Source organism: Chaetodon auriga, chromosome 7, assembly GCF_051107435.1.
Source record: "Chaetodon auriga isolate fChaAug3 chromosome 7, fChaAug3.hap1, whole genome shotgun sequence".
Taxonomy (NCBI): domain Eukaryota; kingdom Metazoa; phylum Chordata; class Actinopteri; order Chaetodontiformes; family Chaetodontidae; genus Chaetodon; species Chaetodon auriga.
In genome coordinates, this window is record NC_135080.1 from 2985001 (window position 1) to 3007319 (window position 22319).

The 22319-nt window shown below is 45.7% G+C and overlaps 1 protein-coding gene across 2 annotated transcripts in view; it reads right to left on the reverse strand.

The window, feature by feature from the left end:
* Positions 1 to 17222, reverse strand: part of nova2 (NOVA alternative splicing regulator 2) — a 65602-nt gene extending 48380 nt beyond the window's left edge. The window contains exons 1-2 of one of the 2 annotated variants that reach the window (XM_076734493.1): positions 16249 to 17222; positions 13455 to 13523 (exon numbers count right to left, since the gene is read on the reverse strand). In XM_076734493.1, the coding sequence (XP_076590608.1) occupies positions 13455 to 13523; positions 16249 to 16405 (226 nt within the window). In that variant the 5' untranslated portion in view covers positions 16406 to 17222. The remainder of the gene's footprint in view (positions 1 to 13454; positions 13524 to 16248) is intronic. The other variant, XM_076734494.1, reaches the window with a different exon arrangement.
* Positions 17223 to 22319: the final 5097 nt, after the last annotated feature.

The window sequence follows — 22319 nt, forward strand, 5'->3', positions numbered from 1 at the left end:
GGATGCGGCCTTGTGCTTTGTGTTGACTGCTCTGATGGAATGACTGTGCCTTCATGAGCCGAAGCTGAAGTCGGACTTTTATAGAAAAATACTTTTGTGCAATCATCCCAGTGGAGGAAAAGGAGGGTCTTGCAGTACAAGTGATCGGACGTTCCTTCCTTTAAACAAGTGCCAACCGTGGGCCGTTCTACCAGGAAGGCACCAGGCTTTGCTTTCCTCTCATCAGCGACATCTTCGCATGGCTCCCTGTCTCTGTTTGTTTACACAGCTCTGCATGGTTTCAAATCTTTATCTCCACTTCCATACTCCCAAATGTTGCCTCAGGACTTAAAAATGTGCCGATGACTGCGACGAACATGGAGAGGAAGTGCTTTCAAACCTGTAGAACAGCACCTTTCATCAAATACTAATGAGTGACAGCTTGCTGCACTCAGATGAACCTTATGAGTTTTAGGTTTTTGACGCTCATTAAGAGCTCTTGAAGAAATAATCATGAGCATCCTTAGCTGAGACAGATGGACCTGGTGCCGTCGCCGTGCGGCTTCACAAACCATCCAGGTTAGTAAACATGAGCGCGCTCTCGAGTGGATCTCTGGAGAAGAGGTTGAATTTGCATGCGAGCTGAAAACAACCTCAATTACAGGTGTGTTGACTGACTTAATAAGGTCTGACATTTTCAAGTCAGTGTTCATCACCATTTAGCAGCGTCTGCTCTGCCGAACGAACCGCGTCAACATTCGTGCTTCAGGTTTGGTGAAAAACTACGACGTGAAGAAAAGTAAAAGGTCATTTTAATCATTTTGGGTTGGCTGAGAGCAAAGACGCATTCAGCTCGGTGACCTGAAGCAAGACTGGAACTGGACCTGCGCCCGTCGGTTGTAGCCTGCTGCTTCCTAACGATACACTGAAAGAGAGAGAGAGAGCCGTGTGACCCTCGCAGGCCACTGTAGTTCCCTTCCTCACACTGTCTGGCACAGGAAGAACCACTGACCTGGCCGTCAGTACAGAATCACAATGACTGAAATGTGGAGCCGTTGTGTCCGAGGTTCATCAGCAGAGGTGTGTGTGTGTGTGTGTGTGTGTGTTTGGGTGTGTGCCTTTGTTTCCATGGGGATGATAACAACAAGCTGTGGGTCAAAGGTCAAATAAACTGCAGCAGGACCTCACGCTCGTCCCTCATTCCTTCCACTTTAAAGGCCTGACTGAATGAAAGCTCTCCATAAATGCAGCGAGACGTCGTCTTTCTAAATAAAACGCTGCATTATCGTCACGGTTTGGCTTTTAGTTATTTCCTCCTTTATGTCGAGAGTTTCTCCTCGTGTGTGTTTGGTTGGACTTCCTGCCTTTGTTTGTTTCCCGCCCTTGTGACTGTGGATTGGTTTCACCTGTCCCTCGTTAGTCTTCCCTCTCTTGGATTCAGTCACAGTGTTTTCCCTCTTCCAGTTGTCAGGTCATCTGTGTTTGTTCCCTCGTCCTGTATTTGTTCCGTGCTTGTGCCGTTCTGCTTTGTTATTCGTTTGGTAATTTGTATTTCTTCTTTGTTTTCTTCTTTGTTTCTGTTATTTTTCCCCGCCTGCTCCTGCAGTTGTGTTTGTCTGGATTCACTTTCGGTCACTAAGGCTCCTTTTTTTCTTCCTCATGCCTCACCTAACAGTTACACTGCAACGTTAACTTTCTTTAAATTCAGGAACATGTTCATGGTTTATATCAGCGGGTCAATCCGCCCAAACCGACTGCTTTTGCCTTTCTTCAGATCTGCTCTTTCAGGGCTTTGAGCAGCAGAGCAGATTTCCACTCACCTCCATTGTTTTAGTAGCGTCAGAAATCTCAAACCTCAACAAATGAAACCATCTGCGTCGCAGGATCCCACGAGCCGGCCATCTAGAGCCCTAAATCTTGAACAAAACCATAATTTGTTTCATAAATCTATCACTATGTAGCTTTGGAAAGAACGCCACCATGACTTCATCAGCCGTGATTTAAAATCACTCACTGCTGTGAGATGAAATGAAGTTCGGCTACGCTTCGAGAAGAGGAGCTCGTGAGGACTCATAACTCTAAAAGAAATCCTTAATCTCTTTGGCCTTCACGTCGGCGTGACAGATTCTTAAAAAGTCGAGTTTATTCTCTCATACGACTCCACGAGGAAACGGTTCTTCGAGGTTGTGGATCTGATAACAGCAGCTTGTAACACGGTTTCGCGGCGTTATGTCTCTTTAAACTGCCACCGATTCATCGAGTCTCAGCTTCCTCCCTCGCAGCATTCTTCATATTTGATAATCCAGGACACATAACCTCAGGAGGCAGATTAAAATAGGATTATTATTACAGGGGCACACTTTCTCACAAGGGCGAGGCACCTTGTAACAAGGCTGTTCTCTGTCTGTTACCCCGCTGAACAACTGGAGACGCTGAACTGTACGAACATAAGAAATGTTTGACTGTGAGACGCACAGAGCAGGTACGACCAGACGGATGATTCTGGTCCCACAAGGCCTCACCGAGGATCGTTAGACGCCTTTTAACAGCTATAACTCCTATTTAAATTACACTGCAACAAAGTGGAAGTGAGGTGTTAGTGACACCTCGCTATAAATAAACTGAGTTGGTGAAAGGCCCCACGCACCCACACAGGTGTGTTCAGCTATTCTGACCAATCAGGCTGCAGCTCAGGTTGATAAGTCGTTCAGCAAAGAGATGCTGGGAGTTTGCTGAGGTCTCAAAAGTCTGCACACCTTTAGAGAAGGTGTCTGTACAAACCTTCAGTCCTGAGAAGACAGCACGGGCGTGTACAGGCTTTAAATATCTCTGACACGCTCAAAAGCATCTGCTGAAACCCGAATCCTGCTCTGACCAACAAACAGTGTCCAAAAATCCCCAACTTTCCTCCGACGTCACTGCTGATCTCTGAAACTAATGACTTTAAAGACCTTTAACGCCCACGCTGCGCCCACACAGGTCTTTTCACTTATTTTGGATGATTAGATTAGAGCTCCTCTCAACACTGTGGGTGTGTGAAGACTCAACTCAAGTGGGATAATTCCAGGTTCACGTCATGTGCGATGGAGGGTTGAGATGGAAAAAATCCCCAATTCATGACAGGAACACGAACGTGAGGGTTAAAAGCACTGTCAGCGGGCACTGTAAGGCCAAATTTATTTTTGTTTTTACCATTTTACCAACACAAAACAGTAAAATATACTGATTTTTTTGCGAAGGGGTTGCAGCAGAACAGGGTTCAGTGTGAAATACTGGGTGGGCTCCGTTCTCCTCTCTGAGCGCTCAGCCAAGCCAAAGCATGAGCGCACAGACAGGAAAACCTGACACTCCCCTGCCCTTCCTCAGCTCTGCTAGTGATGAAATACAAACTGCAGGGAGCTCAGACGTGGACGCAGCCTAACCTCGTCTTACCCGCTTTTTAATTTAGAAAAGAAGATGTCGGCGCTTTGTTAAAGCTCGTGTTAATCATGAATCCCTGATGTGCATCACAAAGCGAACGGTTTTCAGCAAGTTTAAGTGTGTTACGTAAAAATGAAAACGACCGCATCTCAACCATCACTCCTCTCCTCTTCCTCCGACCATCCTGCCATCCATTCATTCTTCTACCATCCATCTGCTCGTCCCGTCTTTGTGTTAGCTTCCACCACAGCTGATGTTAGATTTTGGCTGACTTCAGGATGCTCGTTCAGTGTGCTTCACCCCCGTTTTTTAGCTTATTTTTAGCAGTTTGTTTGCAGCTGACATACTTCTCCTCCAAACCTTGTGTTTGGGATGGATGTGGCGTATTTTTGGGGCCCGGCCTCGAGCGATTCATGTCAAACTTCAGCTGCACTGCGACATGTCGGCAGCCTCTTACAGCTTCCCGATGAGAAACATTACTTCATTTCAGAACAGGCTCCTAATCCTCATTTTTGGTGACGAACTCTTGTCCATATTTAGCTATATTTTCATCTTAATAACAAAACCCTTATCTTGGGAGCCTCAGGCAAGCTGGCTATCCCGAATCAGCTGCACAGTAACAACAATGTCGTAATGTTTATTGTGCTGATAAAGTTCTTGCTCTGATATGAACAATGCTTACAGCAGCACTTTGTTTTTAAGCTTGGCAAAACCTCACATGGTTGTGGCCTAAAACCGTCTGTCTTCCATCTTCTCCTCGTTACCTCACTCTTCTCCTTGGATTTCACCTCCTCTCCTTTCTCCTCCTTTCATATTCTCCTCCTGCCTCCTTTCCTCTCAATCCTAGTCACCTTCCATTTTCTCCTCTTCTCCTCTCCTCTCCTCTCCTCTCCTCTTCTCTCCTCAGTGTGCTGCAGTGACCCACTTTAAGAACGAAGCCTTGGACTGACCTGCTTTAGATGGAGGCTAGCTAATTATAACCAGCCTGTATTAATAAGGCAGGGGAATTGGTAAATACGAAACACACACACACGCAGGCACACACAAATACAAAAGCTCGTCTACAGCGGAAAACAGAGCACACACTCACAAACACCTCTTCAACAAATATAGCTTCTCCGACGTCTTACAAACAAGCCTACACACCTTGGCAACGTGACTCATCACATATGTAAGAGGTTGTAATGAGCGACTCGTGTTCATCACTCGTGTCTGTTGCATGCTAACACTTGAATCTGTTACCATGGCAGGCATTAAAAAAATGTATTTACATATGCTGAGCAGCTCCTGTCCTAGAACAAGACATTCACAATCCAAATTACACTGAAAAAACAAGTCAAAGTCCGGCGACCCGGCGCATCAGTGAGAACGACAGAACGTCCATGTTTCAGGTCCTCATCGATTATTTTCATGCAGAAGATATTTTGGGAATGAAAATGCACTTTTCCATATGAGGAATGCATGAAAAATAGAAAGTCAGCCCAGATGTTTATGCATAACAAGGCTGTGATATTCAATACCCACCAACATCTGTATCATTAAACAGCCGTGCAGAGCTCCGGCGTTGGGTTTGTTAATACGCTTATGTAACACAGATTGAGTTACGCTTTGGAAATAAGCTTTTAGCAGGTTTGATAACTCGCATGACTCAATTTTCCTAAATATGAACTAACTTAGAGGTACAAAAAAAAGCTCAAACTATGCAGCACTATCTGCCTCTTCCTCCCACGCTGCACTACGCTGGATGACACTGTTTACAGGGAAGATTTATCAACATTCCTCAAGTTTTATCTGCTCTTTTTAAAAGGCTCTCACACAAACTGATGCATCTTTCAAAGTTAAAGCTCTTAGTGTGCAACAATAAAAAGCCTTTTATACATCTAAGACACATTAGTGAACTCTAAAGGCTGCAGGATGTTTTGTGCACTTTATAGTTTTGCGAGTCTACGTGGTCGTACTAATACTGACATTGTAAGGATCCAGAAACAGGCTTACATGGTATGACAGTTATTAAATAGAGCGGATTCTTCCGTAACATGAATTTCCAGGTTTGTTGCTTTCTGAAGCTGAAGCTGCTCACTTGTTTGAGATATCTCGTTCACTAATATCACCCCAGTTGTAGCTGCATCACTGTCACTACAGAGAGCACAAAGGTAAAACCTAATTTTGTGAAATTATCCTGCCGCCCGTGTCACCGGTGTCGGACCCCGTCCACAAAGAGCACAGCTGGGTTACATTTCTACCAGTTTCAGAAAAGCCAAGCCACATTTATCTACCTGTCACAGTTGCAAATTCTAATTATGTGCAATTATACCCCACGCTCCCTTCAGCATGTCATCCCACGTCCCAGGGGTGCAGGTGATACTTATGCTTGCCTGTCTACCCAAGCATAATAAGCAGCCGGAGGCTCTGCGAGCCACGTCTGCCCCATCAGTGTTAACACCAACCTCAAAATCCGATGGAGGTCACCTGACGCTCACCCACGCAAATATTCCCTCTCACTGCTGATCTAAAAGTGACGGTAAAAAAAAAAATCCCTACTCTTGGGTGTTTGTGCGAAATGTCTCGGGGTGTCTTGAAATAATTCGAGAATTATTGAGGCTTAGAGAAAAACATGGAAGTCAAAGCGGCTGCTTAGGCCGTTAAAATACCACAAATAACACACTGCTGGTTAGTGGCAGAACCTGAAGTCTTAGCATGATGTCAGACTCATTGTTCTCTGCAACTATTTTCTGCACCAGTTAATCTGAAGCATCATCAAAGATCCCGCATCTCGGCCCCCCGTGTGCAGCGACTCTTTCATGCTGACAACATAATGAGCATGTAAACTTTCAGTCCAAATAAGAACAAGAAAAACACCATAATTACAGATGTGGTGATTGTTACTGATTACTTCTTAATGTTTTAGCTGTCAGACAGCGTTGAGGGAGTATTCTGTGGGGTTCCTAAAAGGACGCAACACACTTGAGGACACAGACAATGACCTTAATGTCACGCAGAGAGCAGCAGGCTGCTGCACAGGAATAAAACGTTGGCACTGTACGCTTCTGCAAACCACGCACACCTTAAATTTGGACCTTTTTTAGGTCTCTTTTGTAAAAGATGGTCATATGTATCATACTAACATTCAATAGATATCAAAGCGACGTAGTTCTTAGTACCAGTATGTGAGTTTTCCTCATCAGGAGGAGGGAGGGGGGGGTGGATGGTGATGGAGATGGACGAGACTGCTGCCAAGCACCACTGTTCGAGCCGTGTTTGAAGAAGAAGAAGAAGAAGAAGAAGACGCAAACAAACATGTGGATTTGTCAGGAGGCATCGGGACATTTTCCAGCCGTGTTTGTCGTGACTGGTGTTTGAGCCAGAACGTGATCTTTTCCTCAACCAACCAAACCAGGCCTTCCCCGCAGCCTCCTCACAACACGCGACTGAAGACCGAAATGTAAACAATGATAAAGGATGTAAGGAGACGTGAAGACATATTCATGGCTTGCAGAAACACACAATGCCAACATTTAATCTGGCGACTGGGTCGCGCACAAGCTCAAACACAGCTTTGTTTGGATGCAGTACGGAGTTAAGGCCTCAGTATGCTTCAAACAAATGCCTGTTGGATCATCCACCTCACTGTGTCAAGACACGCACCAAAGACAGAGTCCTTGGAGAGATGTTGGCTGATGGGTATTGTTGGCTAGCTCACAGATGACAGCGTGATTTCTAACTGAGGTCACCTGTAGTTTCTCTCCTGATTCACATTCATAGACCGTAAATCCACCACGGCTAAAAGGTGAGCTGCCCGCCTTAATCAAAGCGACCTAAAAATAGATGCTGCTAATATCATTGTGACTGCATGTAGACTGTGTTTGTGTTTCATTAAGACTTTTTAAAGCGGCCGTCGTTTTCCAGGCTGACAAACACTCCCACAGCACAAACCACAAGCACAGTTAAACAAGAAGGAAATGAAACATCTGAGACAGAAAAATGAAGGATTACGACTTCAAACCATCGAGACGACAGCGCAGAGTAATGGTAATGTAATGGTGTGTGTGTGTGTGTGTGTGTGTGTGTGTGTGTGTGTGTGTGTGGAGATGGTGTCTGCAGCTGAGTAACTACAGGGTTCCCTACTGGATGCTGTGACGGGGTCTTTGTTTTCACTACTCTAACACACACACACACACACACACACACACACACACACACACAGTCGTGTTTCCATCCCTTCAGAGGACATTAAACTGACTTACAGTCATTGACCTAAACCCTGTCCCACGTCTTCACCCTAAAATTGAATCATTCATGTTACGGGGACTTGCGTTTTGTTCCAAAAAGGAAGGAGAGTCCCCACAATGTAACTGATGTAACAGACTGACGTCCCCAGAACATGAGTAACAAATGTCCACACACACACACACACACACACACACACACACAGTATCTGTTCTAATGTGTGTGTGTGTGTGACAGTGACAGTTTGTTGTGAAGCGAACTATCACACCACAAGCAGTCAGAAATATTGCTTTCCACCCTGCTGTACGTGTGTGTGTGTGTGTGTGTGTGTGTTACGAAAACCCAAAAAGGTGTCTGTTCACCTTTAGGTTCTGTGGGTCATGATGGGGAAGTTTAGGATGGGGGGGGGGTAGAGGTCGTTCACAATAAATAATAAATGGTCCTCCGCGACGACATGACTGGATGAGTAAACAGTCCAATCTGTTGCTAAGGCCCCTGCGGACCCGCCAGGCCCAGAATAGGCTCTCCATGCTGGGGGATTGGAGGCTCAAATCCTAGGATCTGGTGTCCATGGGCCTGCAGGGGTGGGGCGGGGCGGGGGGGCTGAAGATCGCAAATCTTTTCTCATGTTCTGCTGCTTTTGCTCACGCGCTTCACTCCGACAAGCATACCTAAAGTCTGTCCCTCATACAGGAAGCAGGAGATACGCCCCGAGGACGCAGTTCGACTTTAAAGAGCTGTGGTTTGTAAACTTCAGGTACGGTCGCTTACTTCTAGTGTCTGACACCTGTTTGTCTCCTTCTGAAGAAAAATGAGTGAGACCGTCCTCTAGAGGCCTCCAAACATCTGATCTGTGCATCACAAACAAACAGGAAGGAACTTTTAGCTGTGATTAAGAGAGATCTACTTAATACCTCCTGATCATGGATGGTAGAAATCCAGGTATTACCCACCACCTTCAGCAGCTGTGCAGGGTTCAGAGAACTGTCATTACATAAGTGACTAGTAACTTTATAGTCGTTCCACTGTGAGAAAAACTCAATTCTTCTTAAGATATTATTTAGGGAAGCTGTTGTTTTGCATTATAAAGGCCTGTGAAGGTATGGCCAGCGTTGGATATGCTGCATTTTTTTCGTCAATCCAATAAAAACTATCCTGGTATTTCAGTTTTACTGTTTCATGATGGTATAAACGCTCTTTTAAAAATGTTTCCACTGTGACAAGACTATATATCTGAGGAAAGCCCTGAACTGATATCAGAAATCAGCTCTAAATATGGTCAATCAGCAGTTTAATCCCAAAAATATCACGAAAATGGGTCAACTGCGCCCCAGCGGCCCAGGCCAGGATCTTGTGCAGCTTTGTGTCGAAACATCAGATGTGAGTCCCACATTAGGGAGAAAGTCTGAAGTGCAGCAGCGTGAACACAGCCTCAGCTGAGGAAGGGGGGCTCGGGCATGGGGGCTCTGACCTCTGGGGACTTGGAAAATATTCATCTCCCCTAAGCAGGGAGAGTTAAGGGGGGCGAGCTTTGTCTAACACACCCCCTCCAGTCCTCTGCTCTTTTGTTGGGAGGTAGCATTCACACACACACACACACACACGCACACACACAAGCATGTAAAGCTCTCCAGCAGTGAGGCTCAGACCAGCTGTCTTCATTCTGAAAGATGGTCGCCGTCACTCATGAACACAGCGAGCTCGCAGAGGAAACGTCTGAACTTCTTCATTCTCTCCTCTGCAGCGTCTCACATCGTTTACTCAATGCAGATTAAAGGCGGTGACTTTCGGAGCGCGTGAGCAGCTCCGCTTTCTAAACCAGCAGATTCAGAAGCTGCCAGCCGAAACATCCCTGCGCCCCTGAAAACGACCACATATTTGGGGAAGAATCGGTCTAATTCATAGATGCACATACAGTGACCTTTTTAGAGCGAACGCCGTTGGATTTAACTCCTAAACGCAACATCTCGACATTTCTGAACGATTATTTTCATCTACATTTTGGAGTCCGTATTACCAAACGACAGACGAGCGTGTTCTTAAAAAAGAGCTTTTTTTTTTTTTTCCTCTTCGGTATCAAGGTGACTCATAACACCAGCAGCATCTAATGCTCTGCTTTGTTTTGATGCCAGCAATCGTTCTCTCAGAGAGGCTGTTTTTAAAATGGAGGTCATTTTAATGTGAAAATGACACTAAGCTCTTCATGAAGAAAAACAATAACAGTTTGCAGCAAAAAAATGGGAGTAAATTATGGAAATCTGAAACGCGATTCACAGACCGGCTTGCCTAAAAACAGCAGAAATGTAGAATAGAATGAAGCCCCGGTCATTAATAGACAAGGTAACACATCCGAAAACCCGACGGACTCATCTGATCGAACAACATCCTGCTACAGAAATGCCGTTTACATAGAGGCTCGGGGAGAACCAATCAAATGCCTCCATACTGAAACGATCCTCACCATCAGGGCGTCTGCGTGGAGATCGAAGCAGACATGGTGGCTACGCTAACAAAGATAACTGAAGCAGCCGCCTCCTTTCTCTGCCTTCAGAGTGTGTGTGTGTGTGTGTGTGTGTGTGTGTGTGTGTGTGTGAAACCCGGTGTGTATTGTTCATGGACCAAGGCTAATTCAGAGGAGGGGGCCCTGCTAGTCGTCCTCACTGCATCGGCCCTTTCATCGCTCCCTTATCCATATTCATCGCCGCTCTGCTCTCCTCACCTATAAGCGACCAGCTAGCTGTGACCGGCGTCCTGCTCCACCAATCGCACGCCTCCCTTTGTGGGAATATTCCCACCTCTCATCCCCTTCACCCCACCCTGTACAATGGCTTCTTTTTTTTACTTTGACGCAGTGGCTTGAAAAAAAAAAAAAAAAAAGAGGAAGAGGAGAGGGTGGAGGAGGAGAAGGAGAGTCGCAGCTAGCACTGGCAGAGTCCTGCTGGCGGCGGCCGCGAATCGATCGACAGCCTCGGAAACGATTGCCGAGCGAGCGTTGTCAATGGCAGCCCGCGATTGATGAAGGGGGTGGGCGGAGGACGAAATGACGGGAGGACGAGGGTGAAGGAGGACAAGAGGAGGGTGCAGTCGTGATGGTTCGGAGTAGAGCATGATTAGTATGGATGAGGGGGAGAGGAAGGTGGAGAGAATGGAAGAGGAAGAGAGGAGCGCAGCCCAGAAACGCTCGCGAAAGAACAAAACAGGCGTGTCACAGCGGAGGACATCGTGTTCTACAAGACGGCGAGGATAAAGCGGCTAACCCTGAAAAAACGCCTGGCATCCCAATTCTCAACGTATAAAAAATACAACTCTGCATGTGTGGGAAGAAAATGTCTCAGCAGTCCTGATAACTTATGATATATCAGGCTCACGCTCCTGCAGTTTCAGTGGTATTAAAGACCCTCAATCCCCCCGCCTGGTGTCTATTTCTGACTGTTCAAAGCCAAATGTGGGGCTTCTTCCTCCTCAGCCCAGACAGCCAATCAATGTGAGGAAGGCAGGTCTCCTTTGTATGGATGACCCAAAAAAAGATGCTCCGCTCAGCTCCAGGAGCCACAGAAAACACATGGATCAATAGCATCAAAGGGCCCGTCTCACGCCGCCAAGGCTCTATGCACCGCACGCACGTGTGTGTGTGTGTGTGTGTGTGTGTGTGTGTGTGTGTGTGTCAGTGTGCATGTATGTCATCCATCCGCAGCGCGATGCATCACTCACACACGTCTTCATCTCTCTCATTTAACTTCATCTTGGCTTTTTGCGACTAAAGCCAGACAGGAAACACAAAGACAACTACACACACACACACACAAACACACACATGCAAATCTTCCGGTCTGCCGTTAGTCCCCTAATGTCACTTGGCAAGGGCATTTCAAGGCCCCCCCCCTCCCCCCCCCCCAACATCGGCTTGCCAGTCCATCCATTTGCTAAATGAATGCATTATATCTTACAGACAGAGGAGAAAAAAGAGCAGAGAAGTGCCCGTCGTATGAAGTGATGACCGGACTAAAAGCTCTGCACGTCCACGTCTGAAACTTTCTCCCGACTCTCAAACCTGTAGGCCCCCCCACCCGTTTTCTGGCCACCTACATAAAATAGAATTAAAAAAAACAGCCAATTTATTTAGTTTGCACTTACATAAGACTTATTAATGGCTTATACAAGCAGGTTTTCTCCCTGAGAGCTGCGTTTGTTTAGAATGAGTCTGAGTCATTTCTATTAGGCCGAGACGCTTCTGTCCGGCTTCCGGTTATCACTACTGGTTGTGCAGTCCCCTCAACAAATATCAGTTTGTCGTGTCGGTGGTCTGAATGCTGTTTGTTTTCTCATCAAGAAGAGAAAATATAACATTTTGCGTTCTGGGGGAAAAGTCGTTTGGTAACAGATTTCAGGTGATTTAAGGAAATGTCTTATTTCCAGCTTGTGCTCAGCAGCCTCACACGCCCTCACGTCCTGAATCATTTGACCACTTGATTCTATAAAAGCACTGAACTCAGCTGCAGCGCTGCCGGTTAGACTCTCCTGAATCATATTCAGATTTTACTTCTGGTTGTCTTTATTGGAAAATAATAAATTCTTTGTGCGTTTTTTTCTCTAAATAAATGTAGTCTCATTTAAAATACACAGTAAAAATACTGAAGCCTGATTGGCCGACAGCAACACATCCTTAGATTATGAAATAAGTGGAAGACCGTTACTCATTTAGCCAATCATGAGGCAGTCTGGCTTTGAAAATGATCCAACTTTAAACTTCTGATACGAAATATATTAACAATGACCTCATTAAATGTCTCTAATCATATATGTACATGATCAGAGGCAGATCCGAATTCCTTTAATGTGGGGGAGAACCCTGCTGGTGAGGGTGAGGGGGTTGGGGGTGTGCAGTAAGAATGGGTTTGGGTTGGTGGATTAGAGGGCCGGTGGGGGGTTGAGGGCTGTGAACAGCAGCCACTGCAGCTCCTCATTGATCTTTTCTTCTTTAAGACCTTCAGCATTTCATAAGATGTGCCTGTGATTTATGACCCTCAGGGGCTCCAGTGGTCCCACATCATCCCGCTCCTACTGTCTGACAGCTGACCAGCTCTTTCTCTCTAATGTCGTTTCCCGTTTTCCTCACACACACGCACGCACACACACACTTGGATAAACATCTACTCTCACATGTCATTCATCTCAGTGACATGAATGGGAAACCCTTCGCTTGTATCTTACATCTGGATATATTTTTAAGCTGCGGTTGTGGGATAAAATTTTTTTTCTGATCCAATAAGGAGAAATATTTGTCATTTAAAAGCTTTCTTCTTCTTTCAGAGCTCTACGTTAAGTCAAACTACCTGTGAAAAAGGAAAAACACTCATCGCCGCAGTCGTGTGATCTGTGCTCGGCAGCATCTCGAGGACAATCAGAGAATGAACATTTCAACAGTACATCAGCAGTCACAAACCGAAATGCTTTGATGGTATGGCCAGCATGAGGTCAAAGGTCATCAGGACTCATCTGTGCAGTAATGTTGGGTTTCATGACAAAAGAAACACTGAATTTGTATAAAAAAGCATGAAAATGGATGTTATGGAATTGATAACACACAATATAAACAGTATCGGCATGCATTATCCTGAATCATGAGTAGAAAATGATGGTGTTACATGTTACTTTAAATCCTATTTAAACGTCGGCCCTGCAGCCGTCAGACCTCGCTGCTCTAGACTTTAGATTTCACTCTGCAGTTTGGCCATAGAGAACACAACATGTACGTGTTGTCACTGCTGAAGAAGGTTACAGCAAAGATTAAAAAACAGGTAGAAGATCAAAATCAAAGTCACTCTTACCATGAGTCTCAGTTTCTTGGTGAGGGAATACAATGCCTTCAGTTTCAAATAGGGGCTGCAGGAAGGCCACTACAGAGAGAGGAAGCACAGGGGTGGGGAGTGTGTGGCGTAAACTAATCACACAAAGAAACAACCATTATTACGATCTCTTAGCAGCACTTTGACTTCTATAACTTTACAACTGCGGCCTGAGAGCAGTTTAAAAATAGAAATACAAAACATAATCTCAGAGAAAATCTTCTGTTGAAAAGCAATTTGGGTAAAATCAACAACTACAAGGTGAATGTTTTCTTCTGCACCACGGGCCACCAATGTGAACGGTCCCTGCATGGTTTTATTGGTAAAATAATAGAATCATTCAGGCTAATCTCGTTTGTGTCAGCTGATTAATTCAAGTTAGAAATGTAAATCACAACAGAGGTCAAGACCGAATTCTTCGCCCGTGTAATTAGAAAAAAAAGACATTTTTTAAAAAAGATTAGAGTTAACTGTCAGTGCAAGATTCCCACAGAAGACCTGCAACCAAGCTCTGATTCCTCTTTCGTATTTATCTTAAGGGGCTGTAGGGAAGTGTGTGTGTGTGTGTGTGTGTGTGTGTGTGTGTGTGTGTGTGTGTGTGTGTGTGTGTGTGTGCGAGAGAACTTGTTCATTTTCAACCAAACGTCGTCTGATCATCAGCCTGATGCTGTCGGTTGAGGGACTGTTGACCTGGCGGCACGGCAGCCGTCCTCCCTGCCTGAGTAAAAGCCTGGCTGTGCTCCTCCTCCTCATCATCATCATCATCATCATCGTCCCAACCTTTTCATTTGTCTAAATGGACGAGCTGTCTGACTGTTAGTCAGGCAGGAGGACGGTCCCCTGAGGGGGCGCCTTGGGCTCTCACACACAGCGTGGAGGGGCCTTTAGTGCTCCGAGTGCTGCATCGATCTGCAGTTAAACGCCGCTCGCTAACCTGCAGCTCACCCCTCCTCAGCCGGACACTCTGTTTAATTATTACTCCTGAAGAGAGCTGTCATTTTTCCTGGAGGGAGCTGAAGAAACTGTTAAAAATGACTGTCCTGCTCTTTTGTGTCCCAGCCTGGTCACCCAAAGATCTACAGAAAGATGAAAAGGTATTGATCTCAGGACGCTCTGCGAGTCCCACGAGACCAGAACCGCTCAGGCTCTACAGGTCTGTTTAATGCTCTCAAAACATTCACTTAACCATCATTTCTATTGTACTAAATCAGCAAATCATCCCAAATTTAGAGCCTTTTAAGACAGATCAATAATGAGATCTCAGTGGGGTGACCACATCTGATCTGATGGAGGTTCCTCTCTGATCACACCTGCAGAGGAATCCCGTTCATTCATTTGAATCAACCTGCTTTGACTTGACTGATTATTAACACACTGGTCCTTTAACTTTAAGGACAGACTTAACTTTAAATTCATCCATCTGTGTTTCTGGGGAATATTTAGAGACTTTTCTGCCCTGACAGGAAACACTGGGGGCAAAACTAAATGTTTTCCTACGATAAATTTACACACATTCAACATTATATAACAGCTGTTCAGTAGATTTACATCAACCTTTGCATTAAAGGTGCAGGTCACCTAAAAATTTAGCTTTTTTTTTTTTTTAATAATCAACATTTAGATGACCATCTAACCCCAAAAATGGCTGATTCTCTCAACATCGTCTTTACATTGATATATTTGTCTTTGTCCTAAACAGGCGTCATTCATTCAGGCAGCATTAAAGGCCCCTGTGTCCACAGCGGCAGTCAGATTTAACAGTCTGCACTCGTCTAAACAGAACATCCACATTCACATTCACCATCTCCTCACCCGTGTCGTGTAAATAACACATTTCAAAGTGTAGTGTATGTCCAAATGTCCATGATGGGGTGCATGGCCAGGATAGGCTACTGATGGTTGTAATGCTGGATGATGGGAATGCTTGGCGCATGACAGCATGTAAACAAAAACCAAATATGGTGATTGCCATGGTGACATATCCATATTTCATCCAACCAGAGAATAATGAAGAAACATGATTGGACAATTTAGAGGAAAAATCTCTCCCTCCGAGCTGCAGGTTATTGAAATCAGGACAGCAAAGAATGATAAAAAATATACAGGCGCTGACATGCTGCAATCTCACAGAGACACTGTCGCATTCTGAGCTGCTCTGGATTCGCCTGGTTCTCTCTGGCTCGCCACGGGCCTGCTGTTGATATGAGTCCGCTTGTTTATCCGCTTGTGTAATTGTACACAAAGCGGCAATGGTGGCTGATGTGTGAGATTATCACAAGGTCATCCGTCGACGGGATGAGAGCCTGCGATCACGCACCAGCCTGATCTGGCTTTCACTTGTTTACATCCTGATTTTGGCTCCAGCATGGCCGCTGTGGCTGCGCGTAAATCTTAAGACGCAATAAAAACACCCAATTCGGCTGATCTAAAGAGGCTGGAGGAGTCAGGATGTGCGCGGAGGGAACCGGCGGCTTCCCTCCAAATCCCCCTCAGTCCCTCTCATTGTTTCCTTTCCATCAAAAGCGGCGGCCAATGATTATTTTCATGCTGATGGAAAATGACTGTCGGCTGGTTAGAAAGCGGATAATAAATCGTGCCCTCTATATTTATATCACTGCGTAAGTGGAGCACAAATCTACGAACGTGCGGCTGTAGCACGCCGCTGTGTACGCTAAGAATCAGATCAACCTGCTCCCCTTTCTCTCTGCCTGCCTCAGGACGAAGCAACATTCACCGAAACCCGAACAGCTCCCCGCATCCCCATCGCTGCTCTTACCTCCCGTGTTTGTGCGTTTGGTGCTGCTGGCCTCCGTCGGAGTCTCCAGGGGTCTTTTACGTGAGTCCGGGGGATCGGACTCCATGTGTGGTTGTTGATTGTGATGGTGAGGATTTGAGAAAATCCCGTTTTGCTGTACTGCTCCGCCGGCCATCATTTTCAAGCTTGCTCTTGGATGCTTGGGCTGCGTTTGCGGTTAATTCCCCCCTTTTCCCGTTTTTTTTACGCAGCGTAGCCGTGCAGATGAGTCCTTAGAGGAGGCGAGAGCGATTTAGGAATTGGAAAATACGCCTGTTTCTTACGGACGGGGAAGGTTAGCTGCGCGTTTCTCTGTGGTGCGCCGTGCGTACAGAGATGCTGCGCAGGGACAGAAAGAAAGAAACGCTGGAGCGGCAAATGATCGACTCAGAGGGGGGAAAAATCCGAAACCTCTGCAGATGGAGTGTGATCTAGGCTACTAAAAACGTGCAAATGGAGCGTCAATCTTCCATCAACCTTCTGATATGCGGGCTAGGATATGTGTGTCATTCCGCTGCAACCGGATAAAAGAGCGTACTCATGTCAGGCAGTGCAGGATGGTGGCGCTCCTCTGCAACAGCCAGCGAAACGGAACAATAAATAAAAGAAAACAAAAAAACACAACCGAAAGACAAAGAGGCGAAATCAAGCGAAGAAAGAAGAAAGGGAGGAAATGTCGGTGAAACAATAATAATACAAAAAATCCGATGCGTTACTGCTGGGCTATTCTAATTTCTCTCTTCTTATCCTGTCCTGGCTCCGATCGTGAAGACACCCAGAGGTGACGGGGTGTTTGAGGAGGGTCCGGAGACGCGGAGCTGGACGAACACAGAGAGGGAGACGTTTTTTCCTGCTCGGTCTCTGTCGGTGAAGATGCTGCAGTCTTGCGTTCAGAGCATCCCTTCTCTGACTGGCTGCTAGAGGGAGCGCAGGGGAGCGGCTGACGTCACAGGGCCCTGAGCTGCCTTCATGGACATTCCGTAAATCCGGATGTCCGATTCTTTAATGTAAAAGTGGGACTTGTCTGTGCGTTTTCGTGCCCTTTTGTCACCAAATAAAAGTCTAAAATACTAACTCGGGGAAATATTTTTGTCCAGTTTGTTTCTTTTTGTTTACAAGAACGAGGTATAATGTAGTAAATTTAAAAATATAAAAAGCTTGTCATCTACCTACAGTGGTCTTAAATTATTTCATGGTAATCTTCATGAACAGATATCTGCGTATGAATGCAGAATCTGCAGGCTAGGGGCAACATTTTGGTATTGAAAGTGTTCTGGTTAGTGCTTGTAATCCGAGAAATATTGACCAATCATATTTCAGAGGGTTCTGGTTGCATGCAGGTAAGCAGTCCATGTGGATAGCGAGCGAAAGAGACAGAACACACTGGCCATCATCTGATGACAATTTAGCTTTTTAAAATGTATTTGCAGTCAAGATTTGCTTAAATGCCGTTTGATAGCTTCAGAAGCTGCAAACTGGACTGTAAACAATAACCGGCACAGAGGAGAAAGTCGTGGCCTGGATATCCCAGAAGCCCAGAAACACTGGCTGTTGACCCCAGAGGCTAAACCGTGGCCAGAAGAAAGCCAGTGTTTGTAAAGACTGAACTCATGGCCCTGACACTCCGCAGGCTGTCATGCAAAATATTTGCACAAAAGTCAAATGAATGTTGCCGCAGTAAAAGAAATAACATGTTGACGAGTCGCACCAAGTCTACGTCCAGCAAACATTTCATCTCTTGAGCTCAGTTCAAACAGAAAATCCCGGCGTGCCACGTTGTAGCCACAACCAACCCGTGGCATCCTTCTTTTCGACGTCACCTGAAGGCATCACGAGAGAGAAAGCAAAAAATGAGAAGGAGAGCGACGCCTCCGTCGAGACGCGATTGGCCGAGGATGCATTTCTCCGGCAAAAACGCGCAGGACACAGATTTCGGCCGGTGGAGTCACATGACGCAGAGGAAAGGATGCGGCGGCGGGGTTTACTCCGTTACAGCCGCGGCAAATGCAATTATGGTTTAACGGGAGCCCGAAGGTCCCGCTGCGGATGTTTGAAGGTCTGTAGCGCTGCCCGTCAGCAGGCCAAGGGAGCCTTCACACACCTGGAGATCTGCAGGAGAGCTCGCCCTCAGTTTACTGGCTTCAGTCTAAGTGTTAGAAACCGGCAAGTGAATCAAACTGGAGACAGTTTAAGGAGTGTGTGTGTGTGTGTGTGTGTTTCAAGAGGAAAAGATATAGATGAGCAGCTTTTTTTTTTTTTTTTTAAATCTAACAGGCCTACATGTTTTGTTTATATTGGTGTTTTTTTTCCCCACAACCCCAGATTTGACAGATTTTGGTTTCCAAAGCACCTGACCAGCCCTGATGACCCTCAGGCCAGACTGCAGGCCTGCTCAGCTTCGACTTGCACCAAAAAAAACACAGATTTGACAGGTTTGGTAGCTCTGCGTGATCATAACGCCGTGCTGACTGAAGACGTCCCTATAACGCAGGAAGCACGAAACCTGAGCGGCCGGCCTGTCTCACCTGTCCTCTCAGCTGCTGTGTGACCCACCTGTGTGTGCTGCGCCTGACATCTCTGCGTTGCTCCGCCTGGATCTGAAGAGGGATCCTCCAGCACTGTGAGCTGTCTGAGAGAGCTATACCCGCCTCAGTCTTTCTCTCTCTCTTACACACACACACTCACACATTTGGCATATTCTCACACACACTCTGAGAGACACGCACTACCTTCTACTCCCTCTCTCCTCCTCTGTCCAGTGCCGTACGGATGCGATGCGCCCTCAATGCCTCCAGTAGATTGTAGTCAAGGTGACATTGTGCTGCCTGTGCACACACGCACACACACACATACATACAAACACGCACGCACACACCGAGAGAGAGAGAGAGAGAGAGAGAGAGAGAGAGAGAGAGAGAGAGACAGACAGAGTCACACAGAGCAGCTCTCTCACACTATTTCACATCACCATGAGAAACGAAACGCAGGTCTCCCGCTCTGGAAATACGTGGCAAATCGGAGGCAGATGGATCCCAAGCTGCAGTCTGAAACAGATTCTGCACCACAAATAGCAGGCGCCGCTCAGAGGGACAAAAGGCCTGGATGCCGGCACCTAATTGTATGAGCTACTCTGCATAGTCTGTGGAGCGTAGCACAGTTTCATCTGGACACACGCATTCATACATTTGGAGCTGAGACAAAATCTGCTGGAAGCTGAACTGTGAGGGTCCCACACTGCCAGACCGTCCACGCTGCTGCTGCTGCTGCTGCTGCAGCATATGGAAAAAGTGAAGTAGCCCCATAAGCAGTAAAGCACAGAGACCAGCAGCATTCTTGAGTTTTTATTAGGCTGGAGCTACGAGCAGATGTTAGCGAGACGGTTTTCAGAGATCTGCTTGTGCACACCCCTGTTCGACTGTGGACACTGACCCCCAAACAGTTAAAGCAGCCTGCAGAGTTGCCACAAATTATCCTGAACAGCACATGCAATTTGGAAGAAGCAGGGTTACAGTAATAACTCAGCTTATCCCACTATGTCATAATCTGAAGGCAAAAGCTTCAGCTCAGCCAACAGCAAATGTTTTTCACAATTCCACATGAGTTTTACACTCATGGCATCAGTTTTACAGCGATCGAATTTTAATTTTGGAAACAAAATCTGGAGTTCCCAGTGACTTAACTAAATTTTTTTTGGAAAGAAGAGGTGAAACATGAGCTAGCTGCTGTGCCAAATCTCAGACCTCCTGTAGCCAAAAGGTTCTGACATGTGACCCAGTGCATAACATGAGATAAACCCTTCAGCAAACATTTCATCCCACCAGCTGATTATCAGCTTTGTAATTTAAAAACAAGCATTTGTTACTATTTATGTAGCGCAATAATTCAAATAAAGACTGCACAAAGGCTGCAGAAACGAGTTTCCTTTAGGACAAGGTCGTTCTCAGCAGGTGTGACCTGCCCACACCTGTTTTCTCTGCAGAGTTCAGCACTGTACGTACAGTATTCGCTAACTCTGGGTCAAGGCTGACTGCAGCTAAATGGATATTCAGGATGTAAAACCAGCTGTGTGGTTCACAGATGTTGGGCCTCTGCTGCCCCCTGCTGGTAGCGTGCTAGAAGAACAGTACGTAGTCTAAACATTTATGTCAGTCACCATCCTGCTTTCACTGCAGCAGACTTTTTCTCCTTATGTTTTCTGACCTTATCATTCATACATGGACAAGTGAGACTTTTCTAACAGCTGATATTGGTCCATCACAGATATACTGGTTTTGACATGTACAGTCCGTTTGCAGATATCCATTAAAATTGCAGTGTATGAAAAATGCAGCCCAATATATTTTTTGTAAATACATTTTCATGTATTCTGCATTAGAAAATTAAAGGATAGTGGTTGACATCTTGCACTGGAATCATATTAAAAATGGGTCACTGCAGGGCCAGTTTGGAGAGGAACAATTACAGCAACCAAAAACTCCTTCAAAGTGCATATGAGCATGTGAGTGTTGTTCTAAGACAGACTTAAAAAACACGTGAACTTATCCTTCAAATCACTAATTTAAAAATACTCAACAAATTTAAGGGATCTTTGCCAAAAACAGTTTGCTACACAGTTTATAACAATGTAAACTACGTGGTTATCATTTGTTTATCTACTCTTAATCTAATGTCAGTATCAGCTCTGGCCTCAAATATCCAGCATCGGTTGGGAGAATATCACCTCATATTAATATCACCTCACTACTGCATTTCGTTGTCTCTGTGTTGCACTCTGACGATGACAATAACGTTGAATCTAATCTAATCATTCACTTGTAAAACATTCTGTCATCACTGTGGAAGAAAAGCCACAACATTCACGTTCAATGTTCTGCCAACAGGCCACCTCTAACAGTGTGAGTCCACAGCCCAGTCTGTCCCCGCCCACCTCCACTTTTGCATAATTGTCCTCTCACCTGGCACTCATCCAGTCCCAGGAATCAATGGAAGAGTCGACGAAGAAGAGGAGGCCCGGCCACTCTGTGAGATTGGAAGGAGACAGATGTGATGCTCTTCATTTTTGTTGTGTCTGACTCTGAACACACTCAAGCCAACACACAAGATTTATGAGTGACACCAACACGACCTGACGGCAGCAGAAGAACCAGGATTACAAGTGTATGTTATTTATAAAGATCACTATTCCAACCAACACTCACGTATTTTTAGAAACTACTGTACCAAAGCAGTGTGCCAGCCGTCTTTACAAGAAAGCTGTCCTGATTCTTCACACAGAGGAGGGGTAGTGACGACAACACTCTTCATCATTCAGTGTCTCAAAACTGCAAATGATTGAGTGTTGATGGATGTCTCAACCTATAATCACAACAGGAAGTTCACCCAAATAGCTGCCATAGCAATACAGAGGAGGTGAGTGCATTTCACACCTGAAAAATAAAACCGCAGCCTTTCTTTCCACAAATGTCTCCCAACTGTGGACAACACACGAAACAGTGGAAAGACAAACTGCTGTTGCAGTTTGTATGTGATTATGGTAATTGTGGACAGATGGCGCGGGGTCGTCCGGGTGAAAAACCATCTTGATCTCTTAAACTGTTAACGTAATGCTTTAATGGCTGCTCGCTCTTGCGCTCATTTTTAACCACTCTGGTTGTTTAAAACATAGACTTAACTGTGGTGTTTAATCTCAGGTAACAGAGGGAGACACAGCGGGAGAGGAAGCTAACAGGGCTCCAAAATATGAATGAACAGGCCCAGCACTAAGGATTTTGGTTGCTTCACTTGATTAATTATGGTAGAAACCCGAGAAGCAGGTAAAACAGCCACTATTTCACATTTGGAAAGAGTATAAAACATGACTTTTCCACCTCCTCCTCCTGAGAGCGGCCGATGAAGAGGAGCAGCTCGTGCGTCTGGCCAGCTGCCAGTCATTGTTCTGCTGCAGCAGACTGACACACATCTGGTCAAGAGAGCCTCTCTGTGTTTTTGATATTACTCTCTTTGTTCAGTGACACTGAAATCAGGCCTGTGCTGATATTTGAGCCGCTTTCAGC